Source organism: Rhinolophus ferrumequinum (genome assembly GCF_004115265.2).
Source record: "Rhinolophus ferrumequinum isolate MPI-CBG mRhiFer1 chromosome 5 unlocalized genomic scaffold, mRhiFer1_v1.p scaffold_110_arrow_ctg1, whole genome shotgun sequence".
Classification (NCBI taxonomy): Eukaryota; Metazoa; Chordata; class Mammalia; order Chiroptera; family Rhinolophidae; genus Rhinolophus; species Rhinolophus ferrumequinum.
This window is the reverse complement of record NW_022680355.1, coordinates 7,413,693-7,440,963: the sequence shown is the minus strand read 5'-3', so window position 1 is coordinate 7,440,963 and position 27,271 is coordinate 7,413,693. Positions and strand designations below refer to the sequence as shown.

Below are 27,271 nucleotides of genomic sequence, written 5' to 3'. Positions count from 1 at the left end.
ATCTAATTCTCTAGGGTTTTTTTTTTTTTTGCTTATCTATTTTTATAGTTGGTAGAATATATAGAATGCAGTGGGAGGAGGTGGGGAAAGGAAAGAATTATTTATGCAAAACTCATGTGTGGCAAATGCATTTTTTCCTAAAATAATGAATACAAGCAGTAGCATTTTTGTTCTTTTGACAATTTGTGAATTAGTATTTGTGGATAGGAGATATTTAATTAGTATGACATGCTTTTGAAAATTCATAAACATGACATGGTGAGTTTTTTCTTACCAGATTAAGAAAAGTGCTCGTTATGTTTATTATTTATAAAACACTTCAGTACATTTATTTGTGAGTATATATACATCCAAGTAAAGGGTTAAAAATATCCTATTTTCAGCTATGAAAAAGATATTAGCTGAGCTAATGATTATTTTTTAAACCACATCCCTGGGCTTTATGTCAAAATATAAAGTAAATTCAAAGCTGAATGAAAAAGTGATTTTCTGCATTTCAGTGTGATGCTATGTTAAAACATAAACTGAAATCTAAATTGAACAGCTTATTTTCAACTTTGGGAAATATTTTCAGTGACAAAAGAAAATTATGTAAGAAATGTAGTCTGGTATGTCTTAGAAACAATCTCCTCTTTTGCTGAATAAAATAGCTTTGGACTATTGTTTGCTCAACAATTATTTCTTTTTTATACAAAACTTGAGTTGCCTATTGGCTTTCATTTATTAGCAAAATCCATTTACTCTCGCCTGAAATAGTCTTTTAGGCTAAAGAATGTAACTCACCTGGAAAACACATCAGATAAAAAATTTCTGCGCTCAGGACCAAGTTATTCTGAAGTTTTTAAACAGAGTATATTTCAGAAATTGTGGTGAGGAGAAATTAACTTAGAAGATTGCAATTTAGATATTTAGACATCAAAAGTACTGTTAAGCCCTTGCAATCATTTGATATAAATTTATATCCCAAACTTTCAAACTTTTCGCAAACTCCTCCCTGTTTTTACCAGGCCTATCCTCCCACAAACCCACGCAGGAAACTCAGCTGGACCCCTGCTTCCTTGTAAGATTCAGGGTCACAGCGGTGGCTGTAATGTCATCTCTTTCCATGGGGCACTCTGTTCAGGCTCTAGAGTCCAGTTTCGGAAATGTGTTGGTGAGGTTGGCACAAGCACAGGGCTTAGCGTAGAGGAATCTAATTCTACCTTCTCTTCTCATGATCTAAAAGAAGCCATTTATGTTCCTTGCTGAGTTATTTCACTTTATTTCTCATCTGTTCAGTGAGAATAATCCTATATCATTATTATGAGGGGAAAAAGCAGGTAACAAATATGAAAGTGTTTTTTGACAGTTTTAAAATTAGTTGTTGCTATGGCTAAGTGTACATGCTGTGTAGTATGCCTGCCTCTGGCTGGGAGCAGAGAATTCTGTCAAAAATATGTGGGGACTTTTTAATCTCCAAAACATACTGCCAAATGTCCTGTTCGCCCCAGCAGGGATAGGAGATGGATAAATATATGAATATTTTGAAAATTTTTGAAAACTACCCCATAGAACAATAGATGCCAAATATTTTTGATCACACATCATGAGTGTGAAATATAAGCATGCTGACGTGTACTTATTTATACATTATGTTCATAGGCAGATATCAATGTTATGTACATTTTACAGCATATCTAAAAACTGAAATGGTGAGATTAAATTTTTTAAATGATTTTAACAATATAAAAAAATCTTTTGCCTTCATTAAAATGATTGATTTTTAGTGAGACCAGTATAATTAGTGTAGTTTTTAAAGTAATTAATGAATTTATTTATTAAAATTTATTGGGATGACAGAAAATTTTGTTTTAATATTAATTTTTTTTAAAGCCTATCTCTAAGGTTCTGTATATTTTGATTCTTGGTATTAACGGCTTTCATTGCTGAAAAGAACCCTCACAAACATTTATAAATACAAATGGAAGAACTACAAGCATATCACTGGCCACTTTTACTAAATTATCCTACTCCTTGTCTCAGCCCATCTTACCAGTTTTAGTTGATTCGACAAAATTTTAGTTGACTTTCAGATGTTAGATTTCATTTTCCCTAAAAACTTCTAAACTTATTGAAAGGTATTGTTGTTTTGTTTTTAAAGTTGTAACAAATGGGTTCAATATCCATCAACAAATGGACAAAACTCTCCGGAAAGATTTTTAATAAGCTAGACTATTCTATTTCCAAGTGTATGGGTGTGCTGATGTAAGAGTTTTTATAGGTGACAAAGTTACATTGTTTTTGGCCACAAGATCAAAATATAGCAGAAACATTTCCAAACATCTGTTTTTAGAATCCTCTGTTTGCAAAGCTCTAATTTCTTTTGAAAAGCAGTTATTTTCTTAGTCAATGCTCAGTCTCATCACCTTTACTTTGAAAGGAAGCTTAAAGTGCCTTGACTTCTTCGCTGCTAAATAGCACACTACTGACAGGCACCTCTGACCCCTGCAAAGGTCCACGAATTGGGAACACTTGTCTTTTTGAAACACATGACTCATCTTTTAAATTCCACAAATTTTGAAGGTACTTGGGCTCTGCTTCCCTTGTAACCACACAGAGTAGTTCTTTGTTTTCTATTTTTAAATTTATTTTTAATTATTGTAGAACTACAACATACTATTTTATATGAGTTTCAGGTGTACAGCTTAATGATTCAACATTTACATACCTTACAAAGTGATTGCCACAATAAGAATACTAACCATCTGTCACAGTACATAGGAAGGTCTGACAATTAAGTTCATGAACTCATCCCAGAAAAAGTGCTACATATCTCATTGCTGAATATCACTACAGTCACCTTTGAGGTATTCCCCTGGAGAAGCTATGCACCGACGCCAGCGCCTAGTCCATCCTTTAGAGCAATTTTGGAGCTCTTTTACTGAAATATCCATCAGAGCTGTTGTCATATTACCCTTGATGTCCTGGATGTCATCAAAATGCCTTCCTTTCAATATTTCCTTTATCTTCGGATAAAGAAAGAAGTCACCGGGGGCCAGATCAGGTGTGTACGGAGGGTGTTCCAATACAGTTATTTTTCTACTGGCTAAACACTCCCTCACAGACAGTGCTGTGTGAGCTGGTGCATTGTCGTGATGCAAGAGCCATGAATTGTTGGCTAAAAGTTCAGGTCGTCTAACTTTTTCATGCAGCTTTTTCAGCACTTCCAAATAGTAAATGTGGTTAACTGTTTGTCCAATTGGTAAAAATTCATAACTAATAATCCCTCTGATATCAAAAAAGGTTAGCAACATCCTTGCAACAAGTTTGGGAACATAATTGTCAGAACCTCATAGTTATTATATTATTGAGTGTATTCCCTATGCTGTAAATTATATCCCTGTGATTTATTTTGTAACTGGAAGTTTGTACTTCTTAGTTCCCTTCCCCTTTTCTGCCCACCCCCCACCCAAGTTCTTTGAATATATGGAATATAATTTACCAGAAGCAGGAAAATGTTAGAATCATCTTCACTTAGATGAAACCATAAAGCAAATTTCCCAGGTTGTGCAATTTGTTCTAAACCTTGAGTCTTCAAATACTGATCAGTATTTTCTATGTATCTGCCAATAGTATTTGCTGACAAAGGAATTCATTTGAATTTGGTGCCATATTGGCTTTCATGTACTTACAGCCATTTTTTCCTTGGTAAGAATCACGCACGGTATGTAGTTTTTAGTCTTTTGCTTTAACTTAGAAAGAAACTACTGTACATTAATCATTAAATTAGTAAAATTTTGTGAAGTACTGAATTTGGTAGTTTAGTATTACATGATGTTAAACATCATTGACAAACTGTAGACGTTTGTGTTCCCGTAGGGTGCTTAGTTTTTAAATGACTTGCGCATTTGCTAGCTCCATACTGTCATCAGCTAATAATACCTGAAGGCACAGCATACCCTTAACTGATATGTGAGTATCTGATAGTCAAAATGGATGAGAGCCTACATTTTAAATAGTCTTCGCAATAACTCCACTTGTTTTCGAACTGTTCCTGTCAGATCCGATTAAATTATCAGTGCTCTGACCTGGTAATATGGACAATAAGGGACCGCACCAGGCGCTCAGCCCTCTGTTAGCTCTGCCATATTCTTGTTCACTCGTGCTTGTGTTTTTAGTGTTAGCTTCAGTCGGTTTCTCTTCAGGCGTCCTTTTAAACACGTGTCTGGTCTGTGAGTGTTAATTAAAACCAGATGTCAAAGCCAGATGGTTTGTTCCGTAAATCCACTCAGCGGGGCACAAGTAAGCTGCAGTCCTTTGCAATAGCCTGGATGTGGACGAAGGCATGGTGCTCCACTGCCACCCCTCCAGGCTGTGGGGTTCTGCTGTTTCTTCAGGTTGTCTCCCTTACAATATACAGCTCATGACTTGAACATGTAGACCGATGAGGCCATGTGTCAAACTGTATAATAAATTTTGCCAAGGTTAATTTTCTTAGATATACAATAAATAGAAATAGAAATTCTACCATCTCGTTGCCAGCAAGCATGCACCCTGTGTTGGGGACCATTGCGGGCAGAGTCCTGTGATGTGTCCTCTGAGCTAGATGCTTCATGAGTGCTTTAATTTTCCCTTCATTATTATAAAAATAACATCTGGGGAACTTCACACCCATCCCCGATCCCCAAACCTGCTGCTCCAGCTTTCATGTGCTTTCTCTAAGTTTCATATACAAATTGCGAATGTATAACCTTTCTCAAAAACATAAATGGGAGCATATTGAACACATCTAGCTTTTTCACTTCATACTGTTTCTTCCAGAACTTTCCGTATCAGCATACAAATATACATACCAATAATTTCCCCTGATATTTACCCCTTTATTTCTGCGTAATAGGCTTATACTGTTCTTTATGAATTTGTCAGTTATAGGTATAATCGGTGGACTTTCTGCCATGACAGATGATGCTATACCTCTCCTACACCTTTTCATTTCTCCTCTTATTCCTCCTTTTGGTTAAAATAATACATAGCCTCAGGTTAAAGTAATAGTCAATATTCACCTTAGTGTGTCTCAGTGATTTTCAGTACTTTGTGAAGTACTGAATTTGGTAATTTAGTATTGTGCGATATTAAATATCACTGAAAAAATTATAGATTTGTTGCAGCCCTTCTCGTTCGTGTTAGAGGCTTTTCTCATGTGTCTGGTGGTTTGTTGTTAATCATTCAAATTCCAAAAGGAACCACTGGAAAGCAGAATGAACATTCTGGGACCCAGGGTGGTGATGCTTGCTGATGCTGCGGGTTTTTACCGGAGGGTGGGTGGGTCGTTGCCCACTGCTGGAGTTTTTTCTGGGGCCTGTTCTCCTGAGAGTAATCTGCAGTGTCCCCTCAGGGAGTGGCCACGGGCTGCAGGTGTGACGGCAGCAGAGCAGAGGGTAGGGCCTCAGGGCCCCTGGGTGAGGGCCCCGGGCTGAGAGCGGAGATTTCCACGCCTCCTGTGCCCAGCCGAGCCCTACTCTGTGCCCGGTGTTAACTCTGAAGCCTCCTGGGTTCAGTTCCCTAAAGAATCAATCCCTCGTCTTCCGTGGGGTGCGGTGGTTGGCAACAGGCAATGCACTTTCTGCTCCCTGAACTCCAGGCGCTTGTTCTGCATCTGTGACAGCAAATTGGCCTCGGCATTTAGGTGGCATGGCAGCTTTCTCTCCTCTTCTGTCACTTAACAATCCTCCATTTTTTCCTCTTTTAAATGTCTCCTCTTCTGTTGTCTGCTAACTTCCTTTACTGTCATTTTCACAGTGTTGCTGGAAGGGAAGGAGATAAAAATGCGCGGTCCATTCATCACCTAAATTGGGAATCCAGGAAAGCTGTATAAACTGCCGAATGGTAACCTTCCTCATACTGTTCTTTCTGGTGCAGTGAAACAAGCTGCCCCCTCTGTCCTGTTCATGGAAAGAAAAACAAAAGTCCAACCCTAACCGAATCAGGAATTCAGTGCTTCCCTTCTGGAATGTTAATATGGGTCCCAACTGGGAAGTTTGCTGAAGACATCATTTTATTTTAAATACTGAACTATACGTGCCCATTCACGTCTTCATCATGTTCCAGGTTTTATGGATCTCATGTGAGTAATTGGTTTTCTACATGCTTGGCCGGCTCTCATCACTTTTTCAGCAGATGAGGTCCTCTGGTTATGCCGGTGAGACAGCCGTCTTACATAGCAACTCCTCTCCATCTTCTCCATAGACAGTCAGGACCCCAGCCATAGGGGACCCCTCTGCCTGGAGTTCAGGGAGCAGAAAGTGCATTGCCTGTTGGACCTACTGCCATAATTGCTGCTAATGTGGCATCTTCCACTGCCTTCTGGGGGGTTTTCTCTCACAGTCCACTTGGGGCACTCTACTTTTAGGGTGTCCTCATCGTTGGATGAATACACAGAGACATCGGGAAGTCTTAAAATATTTTGGCATAATATATATTTGGTTACAAAAAGTAAAATATATTCATTTGAAACTTTCAAGATCGGTATCTTGGAGTGTTGTGTCATTGCTAGCATTCATGCCGTCCTCCCCAGACCAAAGAAATTTATATTCATTTGACCTCTATGAAGTATTTGAGTGTTGTATTTGGATGTCTTCGATCCCAGGTATTAGAAACCTAACTCCCACTAGCTTAAAGGGTTGATTGGTTTGTGTATCTGAGAAGAATGGTAGGCTCGTCTGAAGATGCACTGGGACCAGAGAGTCAAAAGACATCATTTCCACGTGGCTCTTGTCCCTCTTACCATGACTTTCGTGTCTCAGGCTCGATGCCCTTCTGGAAACAGGCTGAAGACATGGAGACAGGCAGCTGGAGGCATAGCATCTCACTTTAGCATCCCTCCTATGTGTGTATGTCAATTGCAATGAAGGACCAAGATCATGCAATGTCCTTGATTATAATATTGGAACTGTGGCTTCTTACCCTATCTTTGTCCCTGCCCTCCTACACCCATAGAAATAAAACACTTTGTGAGGTCATCTGTGTCTTCTAGAATTAACAGAATCTCTGTGGGGAGTTATTTTTTGGATTCACTGGTATTTGCCTCCCATGTGCCAGTCACTGGAGCCCAGTGGTGGCTGCAACCCTGGAACGAGCAGTCATTTAGGCTAAAGATTATCGAGAGTGGTGGGACCTGTGCCCAACTAGAGGTGCATTCCCACTGGTGCTCAGCACCAAATGAGTGAATCTAGGCTGGATGCCAGATCGTCTAGTTTTTCAAAGAAGCCTGAAATCAAAATCTGTATGTAAATTTTCTCAAGTCTGAAAAAAATTGGTAATTAATTCAAGCATTTTCTAAATCACTGTCTGGGCCAAACAATACATCATTTGCAATCGCTTATCTTCTCGAACTCATTTGAAAAAGTATAAAGCGAGATCAAGAAAGCTGGAGTGATGTGCTCAAGGATAGGCAGTGATGAAGTGGCAGAACTGGCTTTTTCATAGGTCTCCTGACGCCAAGCCTGGGGGACTTAAGAATGAACCACATTCACATTTAAATCTTGTTTTTCTTGGCAAAATTTTTCCTGACTTTTTAAAAATGGTACTACTCTGTTATAGTAAATTTTTGGTTTTATTTCAAGTCTCATATCAAATTCTTTGGTTCATGGACGGTAAAATTTTAACATGACTTCATTCTTTTGGGTGAAGTTGGCAGTGGGCCAGCCAGTGAGGAACACCCTTCAGAAGTCTGATTGAGCTTGCAGATACCACGTTGACAGATGGCCTATGATAGGGTTTGTCTCTGTCATAAATTAAGTAAGATTCTAAGCAAGAGTTTAAATATTTCTGATGACATTTTAATTGTAGTCAAGTAGTCATTAATCAAAAGATTGACTTAATGATCCTTGTTCAACAGGAAAATCCCCTTAAGTGTAATAATTTGGGCTTTTTGGTTTAATAGATGCTGGAATGACAGACTTTTGTGCCTTAATTCATTTCACATTTCTACTCTGCTTTGCTATCAGAACAGTTTTATTTGGCTCGTCAAAATAAAGCATTTATTTCTAGACATTTGAAGGTAGCTCACATTTCAAAAGAAGGCTTTAATTAAAATGTACTTGTATCTTTGATTTTGTCTTACCTGCAAAAACAAAGATATTAACTTTTAAAAAGTGATCTCAGAAAATGAATAGTGATGGAGCAACTGTAGAAAATTGAGCTCTTGCCTCAAGACCGGTAAAAATACATTTCACAAGCATCAACTGCCTGTTTTTTCTACCTCTATAATTGACTCTAATTTGCTCTGCCTGCCCCTTTAAAACCTCAGAAGTTTCAAATTGCTATTTGATTTGCAGCATAAGTTGTAATGAGAGCCACACCATTCCAAGTGTGGGCTTCGTGCTTGAGTCATATTGAGACTTCAATGTTTTAAATTCATAATCATTTCAATCTATATTCATTACAAGATTATCAATTTCCAAGTGATAGATGATGTTTAAGTCAATTTTTTTAAAACATGGAGTAAGAAATTACAAACAGGTATCAAATACATGGTAAAAATCAATCAGGTCAAAAAAACTTCAGGTAATCTTTCCCCTACCCCATTCCTACTGCTGCAAATTTGTTAAGAAAGATAGTAGAAAAAAGTTAGAGAATAAAATATGATGCTTTTATTATGTTCTTTGCTCTAAGGACATTATGGTTGCTATCTCCAATAAAATATGAATTTTGTTATAAATTCACGGTGCCATTCCCACTTACAAAGGTATTACAAGAATTTTTCACACGTCTGTTGCTAGGTATTCGAAAGGGGTGGTCGTAGTTATTGCACCCAGTTTGGACAGTTCTGTGTACACCAGGCAGTCTACCTAATCTGTTCAAGTTTCTTATTATAACCCTTAAGTTGTTATGTCTCTGTTTCGTGCTCCTCTCAGACTCCCACTCCCTACCCTCTCCCAAAACAGTGCAGATGGCTCTGGGGAAGAGCATGGAGAAGGATATGTACAATCTTGAGGATCTTTTCTAGCTCACACTAGAGAAAATATTTTCTTAGGAATGCACTGGAGGTCATTTTGTAGACCTCTGGGGAGAACTAGTCAAAGTTCCGATGCACATTTAATTTGGGCCCTGCTGTTTGTGGAACAGTGACAGGTGTCAGAACCTCCAGCTGTGATTCCATTCAGTAGCTCTGGGAATACCAGCAACTTTCATCTAGTAGAAGTAATTTTCATTTTGTACTCTTTCACTTCCGGAAGCCAATGAACCCTAGGGCAGAAATGTTCAAAGTAAATGATTTGGTGGGAGGAATCCTTCTATGCTTATCAACAATAGAATCCACAAAGGAATTTTGCTTTTGAGGGTGAATCCAGTAAGTGGAAAGTATCTATTTTCAGACACTGAAACGAAGAGATATGGAGGGGGAAAAGAGATTGTCAACAGTAATGTTGAATTGTGTGTGTGTGTGTGTGTGTGTGTGTGTGTGTGTGTGTGAAGTCAGGATCCTTTCTTAGTAACCAGAAGCAATTGAAAAACTTCTAAAGTCTAGGAAATCTGGTATGACATATTTATTTTTTGATTTCCCTAAGAAATTAATTAAAGTTTAAACAGCACCCAAAATAATAGTCATGTTGTGTTATGCATTACAGTTTTGTCCCCGTTGGTTCTTTGCTGGTCTTGAATTCCTTGTGTTTATCTTGCCCAGGTTTATCACCCACTGTATTTTTATTATTGAATCGTGTTTTAAAATGTGCATTCATATTTAAGTGGTAGGAATGTTGTTTGGGAGATAAAGTAAGCCCTCTTCAGTCTTCATCTTGAGATTTCGAGGGATAAATGGGCTTTTTAAGATAATTCCCACTCTTGCCATCTCCCATTTTGCCCCAGTCTCGATGGACTAGCTGCCATGAGCAGCTCTGCCCAGCAGCTCTCATTCAGCCTTTGTACCCAGCAGCCACCCTGTAGCTTCCCAGGCTGGATGCTTCCTATTTCTTCTCAACATGGCCTAATTTGTAGTGAATTGTCTGTTCTAATCAGATTAAATATCTCAGTGTCTACTACATGTGAGAGTTTTCTTTTTGTTGTTGTTTTTTCTTTGGTCCTTTTTGTGTATGCTTGGCTGAAGGAAAACCAATTACTAATTATGTATTAGTCTGGGAATGTAGTATTTAGGATGAATATATCTGAATTAATTAAGCGCCATTAATAATGCCTCACAATTTATGAACATATTCTTTACTTAAGATTATATGAATTCGTGAAGTTTATTTTTTAAATGTCTCTGTGTGAAATGGCTTTGTGGGTACACCTCTGTATGTCTTAATTTCAAAACCATTATAGGCTGGGTCTTATTTATTCCTTGTCCAAAGCTATTTATTATGCTCATTTTTGCATTTTCATTGCAAAATCTGTTTTCTTGCCAGTTTGAATTCAGTGTTACATCTGCAGAAATAACACTCATTGCAGTTAGCAGATCTAAAGCCAACGCCCCCACTCCCACCACACACACACACAAATACACACACACACACACACGTTTTACAGTGTTGGAGGGAAATTGAATGGGATAGAAATTTAAATGTTTTGCTGAAGACATGAATCAAGGTACCTTTTCTGAGTTGGGCCATACAGTATTTTAAAAGGGAAAGTCTGCGTAAATTTTATTGCACTATGTGTGAGTCATATTTTTCACAAAGAAAAATTCAGACAATTTGCTTTAATAAATAATTGTTTTGGAAATCAATTTTGTATATTTCATGAATATTGTTCATAATTCATTAAGATGTAATTGAGCTTTGAGGAATATTTATTTTCCCTTTTTTGAAATGACAAGGAATGTCAGAGAAATGATAACTTTTCAGGGATACAGGTCTTTGCAAATTTAGATTGCACTTATTCAAATCACAGCTGACATACTTGCAGTAGACCATGATGTACATTCAATTAAATATGGCTTTAATCATTTATTCTAAACATTTAGTTAATTACTCCCTTTTTTACAAGAGGAATGCTTTAGAAGTTTTTAACACAATGAAGACTTAAATTTGAGGTGTTCATTCATGAAGTTGCCTGTGCATCTTACCTCATAGGCTTTCAGAAGCTCCAAATGATCTTGGAGTCAGCCAGTCCCACTGACTGAATTTTATATTTGAGGTAACTTAAGTGAGTTGTCTGACAGAGGAAGACTTAGGCTGGATTAGTTTACCTACTCTCACTATTAGCCTCAATTTCCTGGAAAATGGGGATAACAATAGTTCCTACTCCATTTGGTTGTAAAGATCACATAAGATACTGTGTCTAAGGGTTTAATGTGATGCTTGACAGGTTTCTACCAAGTGTTGGCAGCAAGATGAATGTATTAACGTGAGTTAAGATCAAAGTAAGCCTGGACCCCAGTCCTTCCTATCCTTCCCCCCTTCACCACCCTCATGTCAATCAATAGCCTCCCCTCTACACACACTCGCCCTCTCACCTCTCCTCCCAACTCGAATTATAATACAATCAGGAACATTTGGGCCCCTTGTACTAAACCTATTACCCTACCCCCTTACGCTCTTGTGTGACAGCAAAACTTCTTTATTGTATGTCTTATGTTGGGCCCCACTGCTCTTCACATTGATTACAAATGGCTAAGCAGAAAGGCAGAGCTCGTCCTCCCCTGTCTATTTTGGGATGCCTGGTGGGTATAAACAGGAACAAGAGACTCTTCCCAAGACATTGGGAGACCCTGCCCACAGCCTCTGCATGGGTGTATTAACAACAAACTTTTATGATCATGAGCTCGATAGGGCTGTCAGCACAAATAGAAAATGAAAAAAATATTTGCCAAAATGGCCTGACAACTAGTACTTCACAAGTATAAAGTGGTATTACACTTTTTAGTGAGAGTTTATTAAATATTTGCAACCAGAGGGAACCTTAAATGTGTCCTTAATAACAGAAGTAGTGCTTTCAGTTTATTGTTTAACTAACCTAATACAATTTTAATAAACTCCAAAAGCACTTTTATCTCCATAAATTAAAAGGTTTTTGGATTTCATAATGCATGCTTACTCTTATGGTGGAGTGACTTATTTTTTTCTGCAAAATAGTAAAGATTAACACAAATTATTTTGTTTCCTTTCATGAATATTGTGTAGCATATATATGTGTGTGTGTGTGTGTGTGTGTGTGTGTGTGTGTGTGTTCCTTATGTAATTAACTATAAAGAAAGACAGAAAGAAAAGTACAAATTTTTTGTTAAAAATACTGATAATAACAAATGTAAACTAATGATGTTAAACTATTGTTAGTTTAGCTGCCAATTTTGAGGTGGGCCATACAAAATGGTTGGGCTAGGTAGAATGCCAGAATAATAAATTATATTTTCTCAAATTGAAGACTTTGAAATTGAAGAAATTTGTCTTGAAATGTGAAAGTTCACAACCCATGGAGCCTCATGTGGAAAAAAAGAAATTAACAAATAGGTTTATATCACACAAATGGTGGCGTGAGGTGAGCCTCTTGAAATCCCCCCCTGGAATTTACAACAAATTGAACAGTTATAATTCCACAAAGAACTCCCTGTGCAGCATAAAGGCAAGACTAAGAGACACACAGTTGGTATCATCTAAAGCTGGGCAAATTGGGTGAGTGGGGGAGAAGCACAGGGGGAAGTGCAGAGACGTGGGCTGCAGGACACAGACCGAACCTCTGAGCTCCGAGCTCCCTGCTTTCCAGAGCTACCGTAGTCATGCAAGAGGGAAGAATTTGGACTGCTAGAGCTCCCCTTATGGCCCTCAGTCCTGCCTGAGGGATCGGCATATAACACGGCTGAACCCAGTGCTCACGGCAGAGATCTCGGAACAAAGACTGTGGAAAGATGGGTGAGAATGGTGCTTTAAGCCCTCACTGCCAAGCAGAGGATGGAAGACATAGGCACAGAACATGGTTTCTGCCTCCCGACCTTCCCAGAGCTTGCCCCATCCCCACTCTCCCAGTGTTAGAAGCAGAATGGTAGCAGTGTCAGATAAAAAGAACAGAACATTCACAGCTCTGAGAACTGCAGTCCCATAGCCACACAAACACAGCAATTCTAGTCAAAGGGGCAAGACAGTTGGTCTGGTAGTCACTGCCATTGCTCAGAGCAACCTCTCACAAACCCACTCTGCATCTGCCCCCACCTATCTGGGTGGGTCCCTGCAGGGGCAAACAGAGCCACTGAAACACACAGGCCCTGAAGCTGGTGCTGGAAAAGCTTTGGAACTTCAGAAGCTTTTCACATCCCCTCGTGGAAGCAGCACACTAAGACCCAGGAAACCTGTTTATAGAGGAAAAGCCCATTTTACAGGGAAAAACCCCCTACGTTTCATGTGAGAAGATAGAACACTGTAAGAGAAACTATAATACTACAGTGTGAGAGAGAATAAAAGGCTGCAGCGGGACAGAAAATAAAATATTCCAACAACACCTGCTGGAAAGCAAAAGAAAGACCTCTTACTATCAACCTGTTGCGGAACTCACTCCTGCAGTTGCCAAGGAAGAGAAATAATAATTCACTAATCACCGTGAATAAGCAAGGTAACAAGGCAGCTCAGAAAGAAAATGAAAAGTCTCCATACAATGAACTTAAAGACTTGGAAATTTATGACTTAAATGACAGAGAATTCCAGATTGCAGTTCTGAAAAAACTCAATAAGATGCAAGAAAACACAGACAGGCCATTTAATTAACTCAGAAACACAATCAAAGAACAAAATGAACATTTTACCACAGAGATTGAAATTTTAAAAAGAATTTCTGGGGATTAAGAACTCAATAAAACAAATGAAAAATGAAATTGTCAGCTTAGATAATAGAGCTGACCATATGGAGGAAAGAATCAGTAACATCGAAGATAGAAATCTGGAAATGACACAGATGGAAGAAGAGACAGACTGAGAGTTAAAAAAAAAAAAAAAGTAAGAATTCTACAAGAAATTTCTGACTCCATCAGAAAGAGCAATATAAGAATAATAGGCATACCAGAAGGAGAAGAAAGAGAGAAGGGAACAGAGAGTATACTTAAAAAAATAGTTGACGAGAACTTCCCAACCTTGTGGAAAGAACTAGATCCTCAAATCCAAGACACAAATAGAACACCTAATTACCTCAACCCCAACAGGCCTTCTCCAAGGCACATTGTATTGAAGCTGTCAAAAATTAACAACAAAGAAAGAATCCTCAAGGAAGCCAGGGAAAAGAAGATGGTAACTTACAAAGGAAATTCCATTAGATTATCAGATTTCTCAGCAGAAACTCTACAAGTCAGGAGGGAGTGGAACCAAATATTCCAACTATTGAAAGAGAGAAATTATGAGCCAAGAATAATATATCCAGCAAAGATATCCTTTAGATATGAAGGAAGAATAAAGACCTTTCCAGACATATGGAAGCTGAGGGAATTTTCTAACATACGACCTGCATTACAAAAAATACTGAAGGAGGCCATTCAATCTGAAACAAAAAAGCAAAAGAATACAAAACCATGAGTAATACTACAAACAGACAGACAGAAGCAGGAAATGGCTACCCCCACAACAAATAGAACACTATACACTTGAACATAACATACAGGCTAAAGAAGAAAAAAATATTTCAAAAAAAAAGAAAAGAGACAGAGATAAAAGACTTGCTACTGCAACACAGAAATCAACTCATAGCATAAATAGAGATAATTTGTAAAAAGAAAAACATAAAAGGAGAGAGAGTAAATGTCTGAACCAGCAAAGGGAAAAGAAAAAAGGAAGCATGCTGAACAAATGGAATACTCTAATATGAAACTTTATTTTATATAAACTTAAAGGTAACCACTCAAAAAAATGCAGAACTGAAATATATAACATTTAAAAAGAAGAAACAGAGAGAAAAATTATAGAATACCACCACACTCAAATAACAGACAACAACAAAAAAGCAAAGAAACAATGGAGACACAGTCCTACCAAAAACAAAAGATAGAATGATAGGAAATCCTCATATGTCAATGATCACCCTAAATGTCAATGGACTAAACACACCAATAAAAAGGCATAGATTAGCAGATTGGATCAAAAAACTAAATCCAACTATATGCTGCCTCTAAGAGACATATCTCAGCAACAAAGACAAATATAGACTCAAGGCAAAAGGGTGGAAATTGACACTCCAAGCAAATGGTATTCAGAGAAAATCAGGTGTAGTCATACTCATATCAGATGAAGCAGACTTGAGGATAAAAAATGTAACAACAGACAAAGATGGACATTTCATAATGATAAAGGGGACTATACAAAAAGAAGACATAACAGTCATCAATATTTATGCCTCCGATCAGGAAGCACCTAAATATGCAAAGCAACTACTAACAGAATCAAAGGGAGAAATTGACCAAAACACAATTATACTAGGGGACTTAAATACATCATTGACAGCTATGGATAGGTCATCCAAACAGAAAATAAATAAAGAAATAGCAGCCCTAAATGACACATTAGATGAAATGGACATAATTGACATTTATAGAGCACTTCATCCTAGAACATCAGACTATACATTCTTTTCTAGTGTATGTGGAACATTTTCAAGGATAGACGACATATTGGGACATAAAACTAGCTTCAGCAAATTTAGGAAGATTGAAGTTACACCAGGCATATTCTGTGATCACAAGACTTTGAAATTGGATATCAACTGCAAAAAGAAAGCAGGAAAAACCACAAATATGTAGAGATTAAACAACATACTTTTGAAGAATGACTGGGTCAAAGAAGAAATAAGAGGAGAGATCAAAAGATACATTGAAACAAATGACAATGAAAATATATCCTATCAAAATTTTTGGGATGCATCAAAAGCAGTTTTAAGAGGGAAATTTATATCATTACAGGCCTATCTCAAGAGGGAAGAAAAATCCCAGATAAAAAACCTCATGTTACACCTTAAAGAACTAGAACTAGAAAAAGAAGAAAAATGAAACCCAAAGTCAGCAGAAGGAAGGAAATAATAAAAATCAGAGCAGAACTAAATGAAATAGAGAGCAAAAAGACAATAGAAAAAATTAATTTGACAAAGAGCTGGTTCTTTGAAAAGGTCGATAAAATTGATAAACCCTTGGCTAGGCTCACTGGGACAAAAAGAGAAAAGACGTAATAAACAAAATCAGAAATGAAAGAGGGGAAGTTACCACAGATGCCACAGAAACACAAAAGATCATCCAAGAATACTATGAAGGACTATATGCCACCAAATTTAAAAACCTAGAAAAAATGGACATGTTTTTAGAAACATAGCCTTCCTAGGCTGAATCACAAAGAATTGGAAAATCTAAATAGACCAATCAGGAAGTTGATAGGGAAGTTGAATCAATCATCCGAAACCTTCCCAAAAGCAAAAGTCTGGGACCAGATGGCTTCACTTGTGAATTCTACCAAACATTCAAAGAGGATCTAATATCTGTCCTACTCAAACTCTTCCAAAAAATTAGAGACGAGAATACTCCCTAACTCATTTTATGAGGCCAACATTACCCTGATACCCAAACCTGGTAAGGACAACACAAAAAATGAAAGTTATAGACCAATATCTCTGATGAATACAGATGCAAAAATCCTAAACAAAATTTCAGCAAATCGAATGCAACAATGCATTAAAAAGATTATACATCACGACTAAATGGGGTTCATCCCAGGTGCATTAGGTTGGATCAACCCAACAAATCAATTAATGTAATACACCACATAAACAAAATAAAGGACAAAAATCATATGATTATATCAATAGATGCAGAACAAGCGATTGAAAAGATACAACATCCATTTATTATTAAAACACTTAATAAAATGCGTATAGAAGGAAAATACCTTAACATAATAAAGGCCATATATGACAAACTCTCAGCTAATTTCATAATTAATGGTGGAAAACTGAAGCCCTTTGCTCTATTCGACAGGGCTGTCCCCGATCACCTCTGTGTTTCAACATACTGATGGAAGTCCTTGCCAGAGCAATCAGGCAAGAGAAAGAAATAAAAGGCATCCAAATATGGAAGAAGTTAATTTGTCACTCTTTGCAGATGACATGATGCTAGATATTAAAATAAATCTAAAGACTCCACCAAAAAGCTAGTATCAACCATAAACAAACACAGTAAAGTTGCCAAGCTACAAAATCAACATATAAAAGTCCCTTGCATTTTTATATAGTAAAAATGAAATCTTAGAAAAAGATATTCAAAAAATTTTCCTTTGCAATTGCAACAAAAAGAATAAAATACCTAGGAATAAACTTAACCTAGGATGTGAAAGACATATACTGAAAACTCTAAGACATTTTAAAAAGAAATTGAAGAAGACATAAAGAAGTGGAAAGACATTCTGTGTTCATGGATTGTTAAAATGGCCATATTACCCAAAGCAATATACAGAGTTAATGCAATCCCCATCAAAATCCCAATGGCATTTTTTAAAGAAATAGAACAAAAAAATCATCAGATTTGTATGGAAACACAAAAGAACCCAAATAGCCAAACCAATCCTAAGAAAAAAGAACAATGCTGGAGGTATCACACTCCCTGACTTCAGCTTGTACTACAGGGCAACAATAATCAAAACAGTATGGTATTGGCAGAAAAACAGACACACAGACCAATAGAATAGAATAGAGAACACAGAAATAAACTCACATAAATATGGACAGATAATTTTTGACAAAAGAGCCAAAAACGCAATGGAGAAAAGACAGCCTCTTCAATAAGTGGTGCTGGGAGAATTGGAAAGCCACATGCAAAAGAATGAAACTGGACTCCTATCTGTCACTGTGCACCAAAATTAACTCAAAATGGATCAAAGACCTAAACATAAGACCTGAAACAATAAACTGCACAGAAGAAAACATAGGTACTAAACTTATGGACATTGGGTTCAAAGAGGATTTTATGTATTTGGCCTCAAAGGCAAGGGAAGTAAAAGCTAAAATAAATGAATGGGACTATATCAAACTAAAAAGCTTTTGCACAGCAAAAGAAACCATGGACAAAATAAAGAAGCAACCAACCGAATGGGAGAAGGTATTTGTAAACAATGCCTACCAAAATTGGCTAATATCCAAAATATGTAAGGAACTCGTACAACTCAACAACATAAAAACAAACAATCCAATTTGAAAATGTGCAGAGAACATGAATAGACATTTCTCCAAAGAGGACATACAAATGGCAAATAGACATATGAAAAGATGCTCAACATCACTAATCATCAGAGAAATGCAAATAAAAACCACAATGAGATATCACCTCACCCCAGTTAGAATGGCTATCATCAACAAGACAAATAGTAACAAGTGTTGGAGAGGCTGTGGAAAAAAAGGAACCCTCGTACACTACTGGTGGGAATGCGAATTGTTGCAGCCGCAATGGAAGGCAGTGTGGAGGTTCCTCAAAAAAATTAAGAATAGACTTACCATATGACCCAGCAATCCCTCTAGTAGGTAGCTACCCCAAAAAGTCTGAAAATACTTATCAGTAAAGATATATGTGCTCCAACGTTCATTGCAGCTTTATTTACGGTGGCCAAAATATGGAAACAACCAAAGTGTCCTTTGATAGATGATTGGATAAAGAAGATCTGGTATATATACACAATGGAATACTGTTCTGCCACAAGAAAAGATAAAATAGTGCCATTTGCGATAACATGGATGGATCTTGAGATTATGCTAAGCAAAATAAGTCAGACAGAAAAAGTCAAGAACCATATGATTTCACTGATATGTGGTATATAAACTGAAAGCAAGAAAGGAACAAGACAAACAAACAAAGAAACAAAAACTGACGGACATAGACAACAGTTTAGTGGTTACAGAGGGTAAGGGGGGAGAGGTGGTATGTGAGGGTAAACAGTATCAAATATATGGTGATGGAAGGAGAACTGACTCTGGGTGGTGAAAACACAATATGATATATAGATGTTGTATTACAGAATTGCACACTTGAAACCTATGTAACTTTACTAATCACTGTCACCACAATAAACTTTAAAAAAAAAGAAATTAACGAATAGGATTAACTCAACCTTATTCAAGATGATAGATCATTGTCATGACCTGCATCACTCATGAATGTGAACTAGAGACAAGAATATATGTCAGTTTCTGTGATGTCAAAGTAATAAGGTAAAGGAGAGATTTATCCAGGAAGTCAAATGGCTTTTAATTTATTGGGCAGCACCATAATTAACACACTTTGGTAAAACTGGTGAATGACTGGTGAGCCTCACATACAACAAAATAAAACATATTTATGTGTATATATATTTGACATGTGATTTTTCCAACACCAGGAAGCAATTAACTCAATTCTGACACTATCTTCTAGGAGATAGCATCAGATTGCACAGGTTAAGGGTTCCATCCTATAAGACTCTAGAGGACAATCGCAAGTCCAGGTTGTTTCTTGTGGTTCTTACTGACCAGCTATAAATTGGAGGTAACCAAGACAGTTTCCTCAGGTTCAATTAACTTGCTAGAGTGGCTCATGGAGAAACGTTTATTCACAACTACCAGTTTATCATAAAGAATATGATAAAGAATCCAGATGAAGAGGTACATAGGGCAAGGCCCAGAAGGGTGCAGAGCCCAGGAGTTTCTGTCCCCATGGCTCTGGGGTGCACCACCCTCCTGGCATGCCTTCACCTACATGGAAGCTCATCAACTCTTGTTCAAGAGTTTTTGTAGTGCTTCTTCTTCTCCAGCATTCTCCTTCCCCATCCCTGAGGTTATTGGGTCGGGCTGAAAGTTCCAAGCACTTCCCACCTAGAGAGTAATAACCAGTGCCATTTATTTTATATTTTTCTAGGTCAATGAACTGAGCCATGTTCAAATCCCTGTGATGTTGATGCCAGATGACTTCAAGCCTACTCAAAGGTAAAGGTGGATAATCACCTTTCTAACAAGTAAGTACAAATACGACCTTTTGTAGAACTGATATGGCTGCCAAGAGTATGATTTTTGTGAATTTCTATAAGCACATTATTTTTCAATGGGTGGGAGTAAAGTTTTGCTGATGAAGTTAATCCTGTGATAAACATAACCATCTGTCATTTTCAGAAAAGCGACAGCAGGCCCTCTTGGGTAATATCCTTTTACCATATGGCATATTGTTCTCTATGAATATCTTATATGTTAAAAGTGATATTCTCATTACAATTTAAATGTTTCAAGCTGTAAAGTGCTAGGATTTTTTTAAACAGCTATGGACCTCATCTATCTTACACAAAACTCTCCTAATGATTACTTTACGAACAGAAATGACAACTTCATAGAAAAATAAAGAATTAAGGTGCATTTTCATAACACATAACTGGATGCCATGTTGGGCATTGAGAATATTTCTCCTTCATTTGAATGTCATTGTACACGTCATTAGGGAGCACTATATGTGTTAGGAAGTCCACTGAGAGACAGAGATACAGGGATGTATAAGAAATGGCCCTGCCCTCATAGGGTTCACAGTCAGGCGGGCGGTTGAAAACTGACACATGTACAAATTACTATAATTTGGTGTGCAAACTACCACAATGAGGTGTGTGTGTGTGAGAGAGAGAGAGAGAGCGAGAGAGAGCGAGAGAGAGCACAAAAGAGGAAGCAATTCTGAAGGAGTAGGATTAGCCTCAAAGAAATCCCTCCTACAAGAGGACCAATTGTGAAATTTCTTAACGGGGCCATTGTTCTAACATGAAGCTCAGGTGTTAATTCTTCTCAAACTACTGTTTAGATGTTGACCCTTTGAAAGGATCTGTTCTATGTGAATTTGGAATGTGATATTTATATAAAACGAAATAGGTTGTTCAGGGAGTGAGAGTCTTGTTCTGTAAACTTGTATCAGCAAGTAATGGAGACGCCTGTGCGGGCGCTGTTTGCGGCTCGCTGTGCTGCCTTTTCCTAACTCACCACAGTTTTGCTTTTCCTTCACCGTTTTGCTCAGCAAGGTGCCTTCCCTTTGCACCTCCTTTTCTTTGGAAAAGCAGCTGTAGAAGGTGGGCAGGATAAAAAAGGTCATATACTACGCCGATTGCTGCTAGGTGGTGAGAGGACACAAATGTGATCAGTTTATCCCTTCTGTCCCCTGGACCTTACCGTGGGTTGTACAGCTGATGTTGCACAATAGGGATTCGAATTATGTGGGCCCATTTATAGGTGGAGTTTTAAAATAAATACGTACAGTACCATAATGTGTTTTCTCTTCCTTATGATTTTAATAACATTTTCTTTTTTCTAGCTTACTTAATTGTGAGAATATAGTATATAATACATATAACATACACAATATGTGTTAATTGACTATGTTATCAGTAAGGCTTCTGGGCAAGCGTAGGCTATTAGTAGTTAAGTTTTGTGGGGAGTCAAAGGTTATATGTGGATATTCAACTGCATGTGTGGGGGTCAGCACCCATGTGTTGTTCAGGGTCAGCAGCAGTTGGTTGTCACAAGCCCCTCTGTGCCCTCTGTGCGTAGGGAACTCCAAGCACTTCTTTGGCTACTGATAGAACTGGATGGTGGGAGATTCAAGTGTGGTGATCCCTTTGTACATGTGAGCTTTATTCCACACTCTGCTGTTTCAGAGAAAACATGCCGAGCCATTTCAAGTTTAAGGAGTACTGCCCGATGGTTTTCCGAAACCTGTGGGAGAGGTTTGGAATCGATGATCAGGACTTCCAGGTGAGATGCTTTTGTAACGTTTGCTTCAAATGGGCTTCATTGTGCCTTTTGCTCTGTGAAATACGATTTATTAATACAGTTTTGTCATTACCAGTACGTACATGATAATAGTTTTGATTTTATAGATTAACTTTCAATGTTCTTTCTGAAATAACAGGTTCTTTCATTTTGGGACCTGTCTACAATATGATTTCATTAGTCGGTAGGACAAGAAGTTATTCTTTCGGAAAAGAGCAGACATGTGAGACTTTTATATAACACTCTCACTTCCAGGTGAGGGTGTTCTGCCTCTTTTTGATTGATGCCGTGAATGTGCCACCAGCCTGTGCAAATGTCTATGTGTGTGTTGAATGCGCATTTCCTGTATTTATAGCAGCCACTTAGGAATCAGAGAAATGCTTTTGTTTTTGCTGATTGGCTGCTTTTCAAATTGGCCAATCGAGATTCTCACTCGCAGTATCTTTGTCAGAGGCCACACACATTCACTCCAATGCTGCGTGGTACAGTGGCTGCAGCACCGCTGTCGCCACCAGCAGCCCACCTCTCCCGAGAATGGCTCTGTAGAGCACCACCATGGAAAAAGGTACACTGCTGCTTTTCTCCCCATATGTTCCTGGTTCTCAGTTTTAACTTTTAAAATTGACATCATGGTGCTGTCATATCTGCTGATTCACAGTCATGCTCCCAAGAAAGAACCTGACATCGGTTACCCGATTTTCATTTGGCCAGCCAGATTCAGAAAAGCCAAGGATTTTCTTTGTAAGCAGAAATCTGTGTTAAGAGATGCAAGGGCTATTTTTGGTTTTTTTATGACAGTCTATTCATTTTATTGAGTTCTGACTTACAATAAATCCCTTCAGATCTAGCAAACCCTTGATCTCATTTGCCCTAAATGGGAAATCTTAATTGATCCTGCATTAGGTGCCATATTGCCTCCCTGGGTGACCTCATAAGTTAAGTATTAGCACAGCTTACCCTGTATTTTCCCTGAACGATTAGGCTCTCCGAGGCAAATTGAGCTTAGTTAATACACTTTCCTAAAGACTTGGGCCTCACCACCCTGCCCTGCCTCAATGTTGAAACCTTCCAAGAATTTCTCCCATGCCATCTAGGACTGAGAAGCCTCCCAGCTGCCATGTTTTGAAAAAGCAATGCTGGCCAGGCTGCAGGTGACATTCCCTCCTCGATTGTTGGGGCTCAGGTGTCCAGGGAGGTCCAGGTTCTGAGCAGAGTGCGCCCAGGGAGGGCTGAGGGGAAGTGTCACAAGGAGGATGTGGGCGCTCCATTTGCTTTTAAAAAGTGCGGTGGAGCCAACAACGCTCAGGTTTGACCTTCATGTGTCAGAGAGAAAGAACTCAGACTTGCAACTGAGGCTGAAAAGAATAAGTCACTTTTAAAGAATACATTTTTGGAATAGTAAAAAAGGTTTGTATAAAATAAAGAGGAATAATTCCTGATTATTTAAGAACTTTTACTACCTTTAAAGAGGCCATATGAAAATAAACGGAGTACTTTAAAAGGAGTGAACAGCTGGTAATTTTGATGTCCTAAGATCTGTGGCTGACTGTAGTGCAGGGGATCCTGCCGACTTCGCCATGTGTCGTGCGGGGTATCAGGCGGGGTCTCTGGTCCCACTCCCCACATAAGAACGCAGGATATGGTGAGGCCAAAAAGGAACACCCACGAAGCCATAGGTAGGGGAGTCATACCACTATACTCTCGCTGGCGGCTGGGTTGGAGACACAGAAACCAGGAGCAACACAATTCTCAACCCTCACTGTGCCGCTTGCAGACTCAGCCACCATCTTCTTGCTAGCTCCCCCTTTTTTTCTGCTAGCGTAACCACAGCAGTTATATTCGTGGCCAATGGCTCACTGGTTACAGCTGACAGCCAACTAGCCACAGCTGCTGGCCATTTGATCACAGTTGATGGCCATTTACTATCTGAGCCAGCATCTTTCCACGTGAGGCCGAGAGCCTGGAAACTGCCTTTTGGGGCTCTGTCCCCACACTGACTCTCTCGTGCTAAACTGAAATATGTTCCTTTCTTGGTTCCCCTCATTTTTTTTTTTTTTTTTTAAATAAAGCTACTCTGGCATTTCACAGAAACTGACTTTAAAGAGCCTAAGCAACAGGATCTTGTTAGATTCCTCAATTCATTACCAAAATGAAGACCTTGTATTTCTTCTTATAATCAGCCCAGTTAAATGAGTCCCAAAAAGGGGCCCATTGAATCCCAAGTTCTGCACTGTAGCATTTTTTTAATTTCCTAAAATGACCAATTTTAATTTCCTAAAATGACCAACTTAGTTGCTGAAATACTAAGGCATGAGCCCATGTTCTTTCCCTTTCCCTCCCTAAAACCAAAACCATGTAAGTTGGTCTTGAAGGAAGCACAAATTGCTGAGAACCAACTTTGCAGGCAAATAGGCCAGTGGAAGGCGACTCACACGCCCTCATGGGCAGGTCTGTTACGCTCTTAGCGTGAGCAGCATAGAGGAGAGCCAGTGTGAATACAGTGAATCCCGGGAACTCCACTCCTGTGCTCTGGTACTTTTGGCGTTTAAATTGCTGCTTTCTCCTTGGCAACTGTATTTCTATTTAGAAAAGAAAAAGGTGGGTGTTCAAAGTAACTTTAGTAAACCAGAGAGGTACTGGTTTCCCTCCCCAGGCCTACGTCCAATGTCTGTACCTCTTAAACAACCGTCAACAGAGGCAGGACCCCTGAGTTTACTTTACACCGAGAACAAGATCATAAATGTGGGGCTCAACACATTTTGTTGGCTTCTTGGTTTGGATAAAAAGAGGATAAAAAGAGCCAAGGCTGGCTCTAGGTTCGTGCCTTGAGGGGGCGGGGGGCAGGGGGTGAAGGCTGAAGTGCTGTGGTCCTTTCCAGCTGCAGGGGGACTAGGCTAGGACCGGGAGTCTCCTCATCTCAGCTGCTTGGCACCTCCACTCACTACTACCCAGTTGTTTCATTCATCATGGCCAGAACAAGCAATAAGTATGTGGGGCCAGAGTCCCAGAGAGCAGTTTCCAGGCTCTCGGCCTCACGTGGAAAGACGCTGGCTTGGGTAGTAAATGGCCATCAGCTGTAATCAGATGGCCATCCGCTGTGGTTGTGATGCCATCAGCTGTTACCAGTTAATCATTAGCCACTAATATAACTGCCATGGTTATGCCAGGGGGTTGGGTGGTTTGGCAGAGACGCGGATGGTGGATTGTGCATCATGTGGATCCTGTTTCCTGTTTCTCCAACGCAGCCACCAGCGAGAATATAGTGGTAGGACTCCCCTATCTATGGCTCCATGGGTGTTCCTCTTTGGCCTCACCATATCCTGGGTTCTTGCGCGGGGGGCGGGACTAGAGACCCCGCCTGACACCCTGCCTGACAAGGTATCAGTTGACACATGTAATACCAAATTCCCAATCTGATTTGAAAAGTGGGATCAGTGACCTGGGGTCTCATCATCTATTGGAGGCCCTGGATTGTTCACTAAAGGGGACCAGGCCTCACGCTGCTTTGCCTTGCTGTGTGTCATGCAAGGTGTTATGCAGGGTCTCAGCTCCCGCTCCCCGCCTAAGGACCCAGGATATTGTGGGGACAGGGCCAGAAGTGCAGTTTCCAGGCTCTTGGCCTCACATAGAAAGATGCTGGCTCAGGTAGTAAATGGCCATCAACTGTGATTGGATGGCCATCAGCTGTGGCTAGTTGGCTGTCAGCTGTAACCAGTGAGCCATTGGCCACTAATATAACTACTGTGGCTACGCTAGCAAAAAATGGGGGCTAGCAAGAAGATGGTGGCTGGCAAGCGCAGATTGCAGTTAGGATGGTGGGTTGCGGATAGTGTGGCTCCTGCTTCCGGTGTCTCCAACCTAGCTGCCAGCGAGACAATAGTGGTGTGACTCCCCCATCTATGGGTCCGAGGGTGTTCCTTTTTGGCCTAGCCACATCCTGCATTCTTATGTGGGGAGCGGGAGCTGAGACCCCGCATGACACCCTGCATGACAAATGGCACAGCGAGCAGGGTCCCCCGCACAACAAATGGCCTGTGAGCAGGATACGGTGCCGGCCAAAGCTCTCCGAAGGGCAGTGGAGCGGTTGGTGTGTATGAACACTCAGTCTCAGAAAGACAGGAAGAGCAGCTGCTGGAGAGCTGGACCCCCATGGAGGGGTGGAAAGACCTGGACGGTTCCCCAACCAGCATAAGACGGAGAAAGCGAAGGTCTTTGTGGCCCTGTGAGCTGGGTAGTTCTTGCTGAGGCAGCTCGGATGCAGGACTTGTAGTCCCGGGGGAAACACTTGCTGAGCCCTCCGTGGAGCTGAGGGTGAGGTCAAGGTCGTTCCTCACCCCCAGGACAGCCCTGGTGAATGACTATGGACTATAGGAAATCATCTTCTATCCCTAATTTAATGGACCGTTTGGCTATTTGCTTGGGAACATACCACCGTGTAATGGAACTGGCGGATGTTTGCTTTTGTGTCTTGGCCGGCCGCCATCGAGAATATGTGAGCACCTTGACTGTGAGCCGCTGTTGTTCCAGCACGGTACCCTAAGAGGCCCAGAGAGAGTGGCAGTGCCAAGAGGCCCTGGCTGAGCCCAGGAAGTCTGGCTGTGCCCAGAGAGAGTGGCAGTGCCCTGATAAACCCTAGCTGTGTCGAGGGAGACTGGTGGTACCTTAAGAAGCACAGGAAGTCTGGCTGTGCCCAGAAGGACTGGAGGTGCCCTGAGAAACCCTAGCTGTGCCCAGGATATTGCATTCACCTCCAGGCTCCTCGCACACGGTCCCTCGTGGAAGACGCTTGTCGCGTAGATTGTGAGAGATAAAAATGGGAAAGTGGAGAATGTGAAAACCAGGCTGAAGATACCAAGCAGATTCTTCAGAGCGTGAGCAACCCTGAGGGTTTTGCACAAGGGAGCGATGTGATGACATGCGGATTTTCTAAAAATAATTGAGACAGTTATGTATAGAATGCATAAAAAGGAGATAAAGAAATTTGGAGGCTATGAAATATCCCAATGAGTGAAGAAGAGGCATGAACCAGGACACTTGACACTGACAAGGTCAAGCAGGGAGCATCTTCACAAGACAGGGAGAAGAGTAAAATGACAGGAGTGGTGGCTGACAGCCCATAGGAGCAAAGGACAGAAGCGAAAGTTGTTAGAGTTGGAGACAATGAGACAACAGGGGTGCTGTTCACAGGATTTGGGGGATGGGAGAGGAAAGAGAGGAAGATGAAGTTGACTTTTTAGTTATTGAATGTATAGGTGACCTGGAGGTGCCTGTGTAACGCTGGTTGTCATGCAGTTGGGCGTCCCAGAGGGAGCTCAGGATTGGGGTCCAGAACAGAGGGCCAGATCTGACAGTGATTGGCACGGAGGTACCTGTCTGCCAACAATCCTACTTGTACGTCACCACCTCAGTTTGCTCATTGAACCAGATAAGCTCTTTTATCCCTTAGTAGTAGTTTGTTGGCTCTTGGGTTGGCTCAGCCTGCGCTTAGAAAGTTTCTCCTCGTACTTGTTGGCCTCACAGGTTAGCTACTGAGCCTCCTAAACATTGATTGGAAGCCCTGCCTGGGCTGAAAACCAGAGGAGCTGCA

At 39.9% G+C, this 27,271-nt stretch overlaps 1 protein-coding gene across 1 annotated transcript in view; it reads left to right on the top strand.

The window, feature by feature from the left end:
• Positions 1-21,576: 21,576 nt before the first annotated feature.
• The window catches only part of LOC117019114 (phosphatidylinositol 5-phosphate 4-kinase type-2 alpha-like), a 49,239-nt gene continuing 43,544 nt past the window's right edge, over positions 21,577-27,271 (top strand). Inside the window, exon 1 of the mRNA XM_033100522.1 lies at positions 21,577-21,666. Coding sequence (XP_032956413.1) covers positions 21,577-21,666 — 90 coding nt within the window. The remainder of the gene's footprint in view (positions 21,667-27,271) is intronic.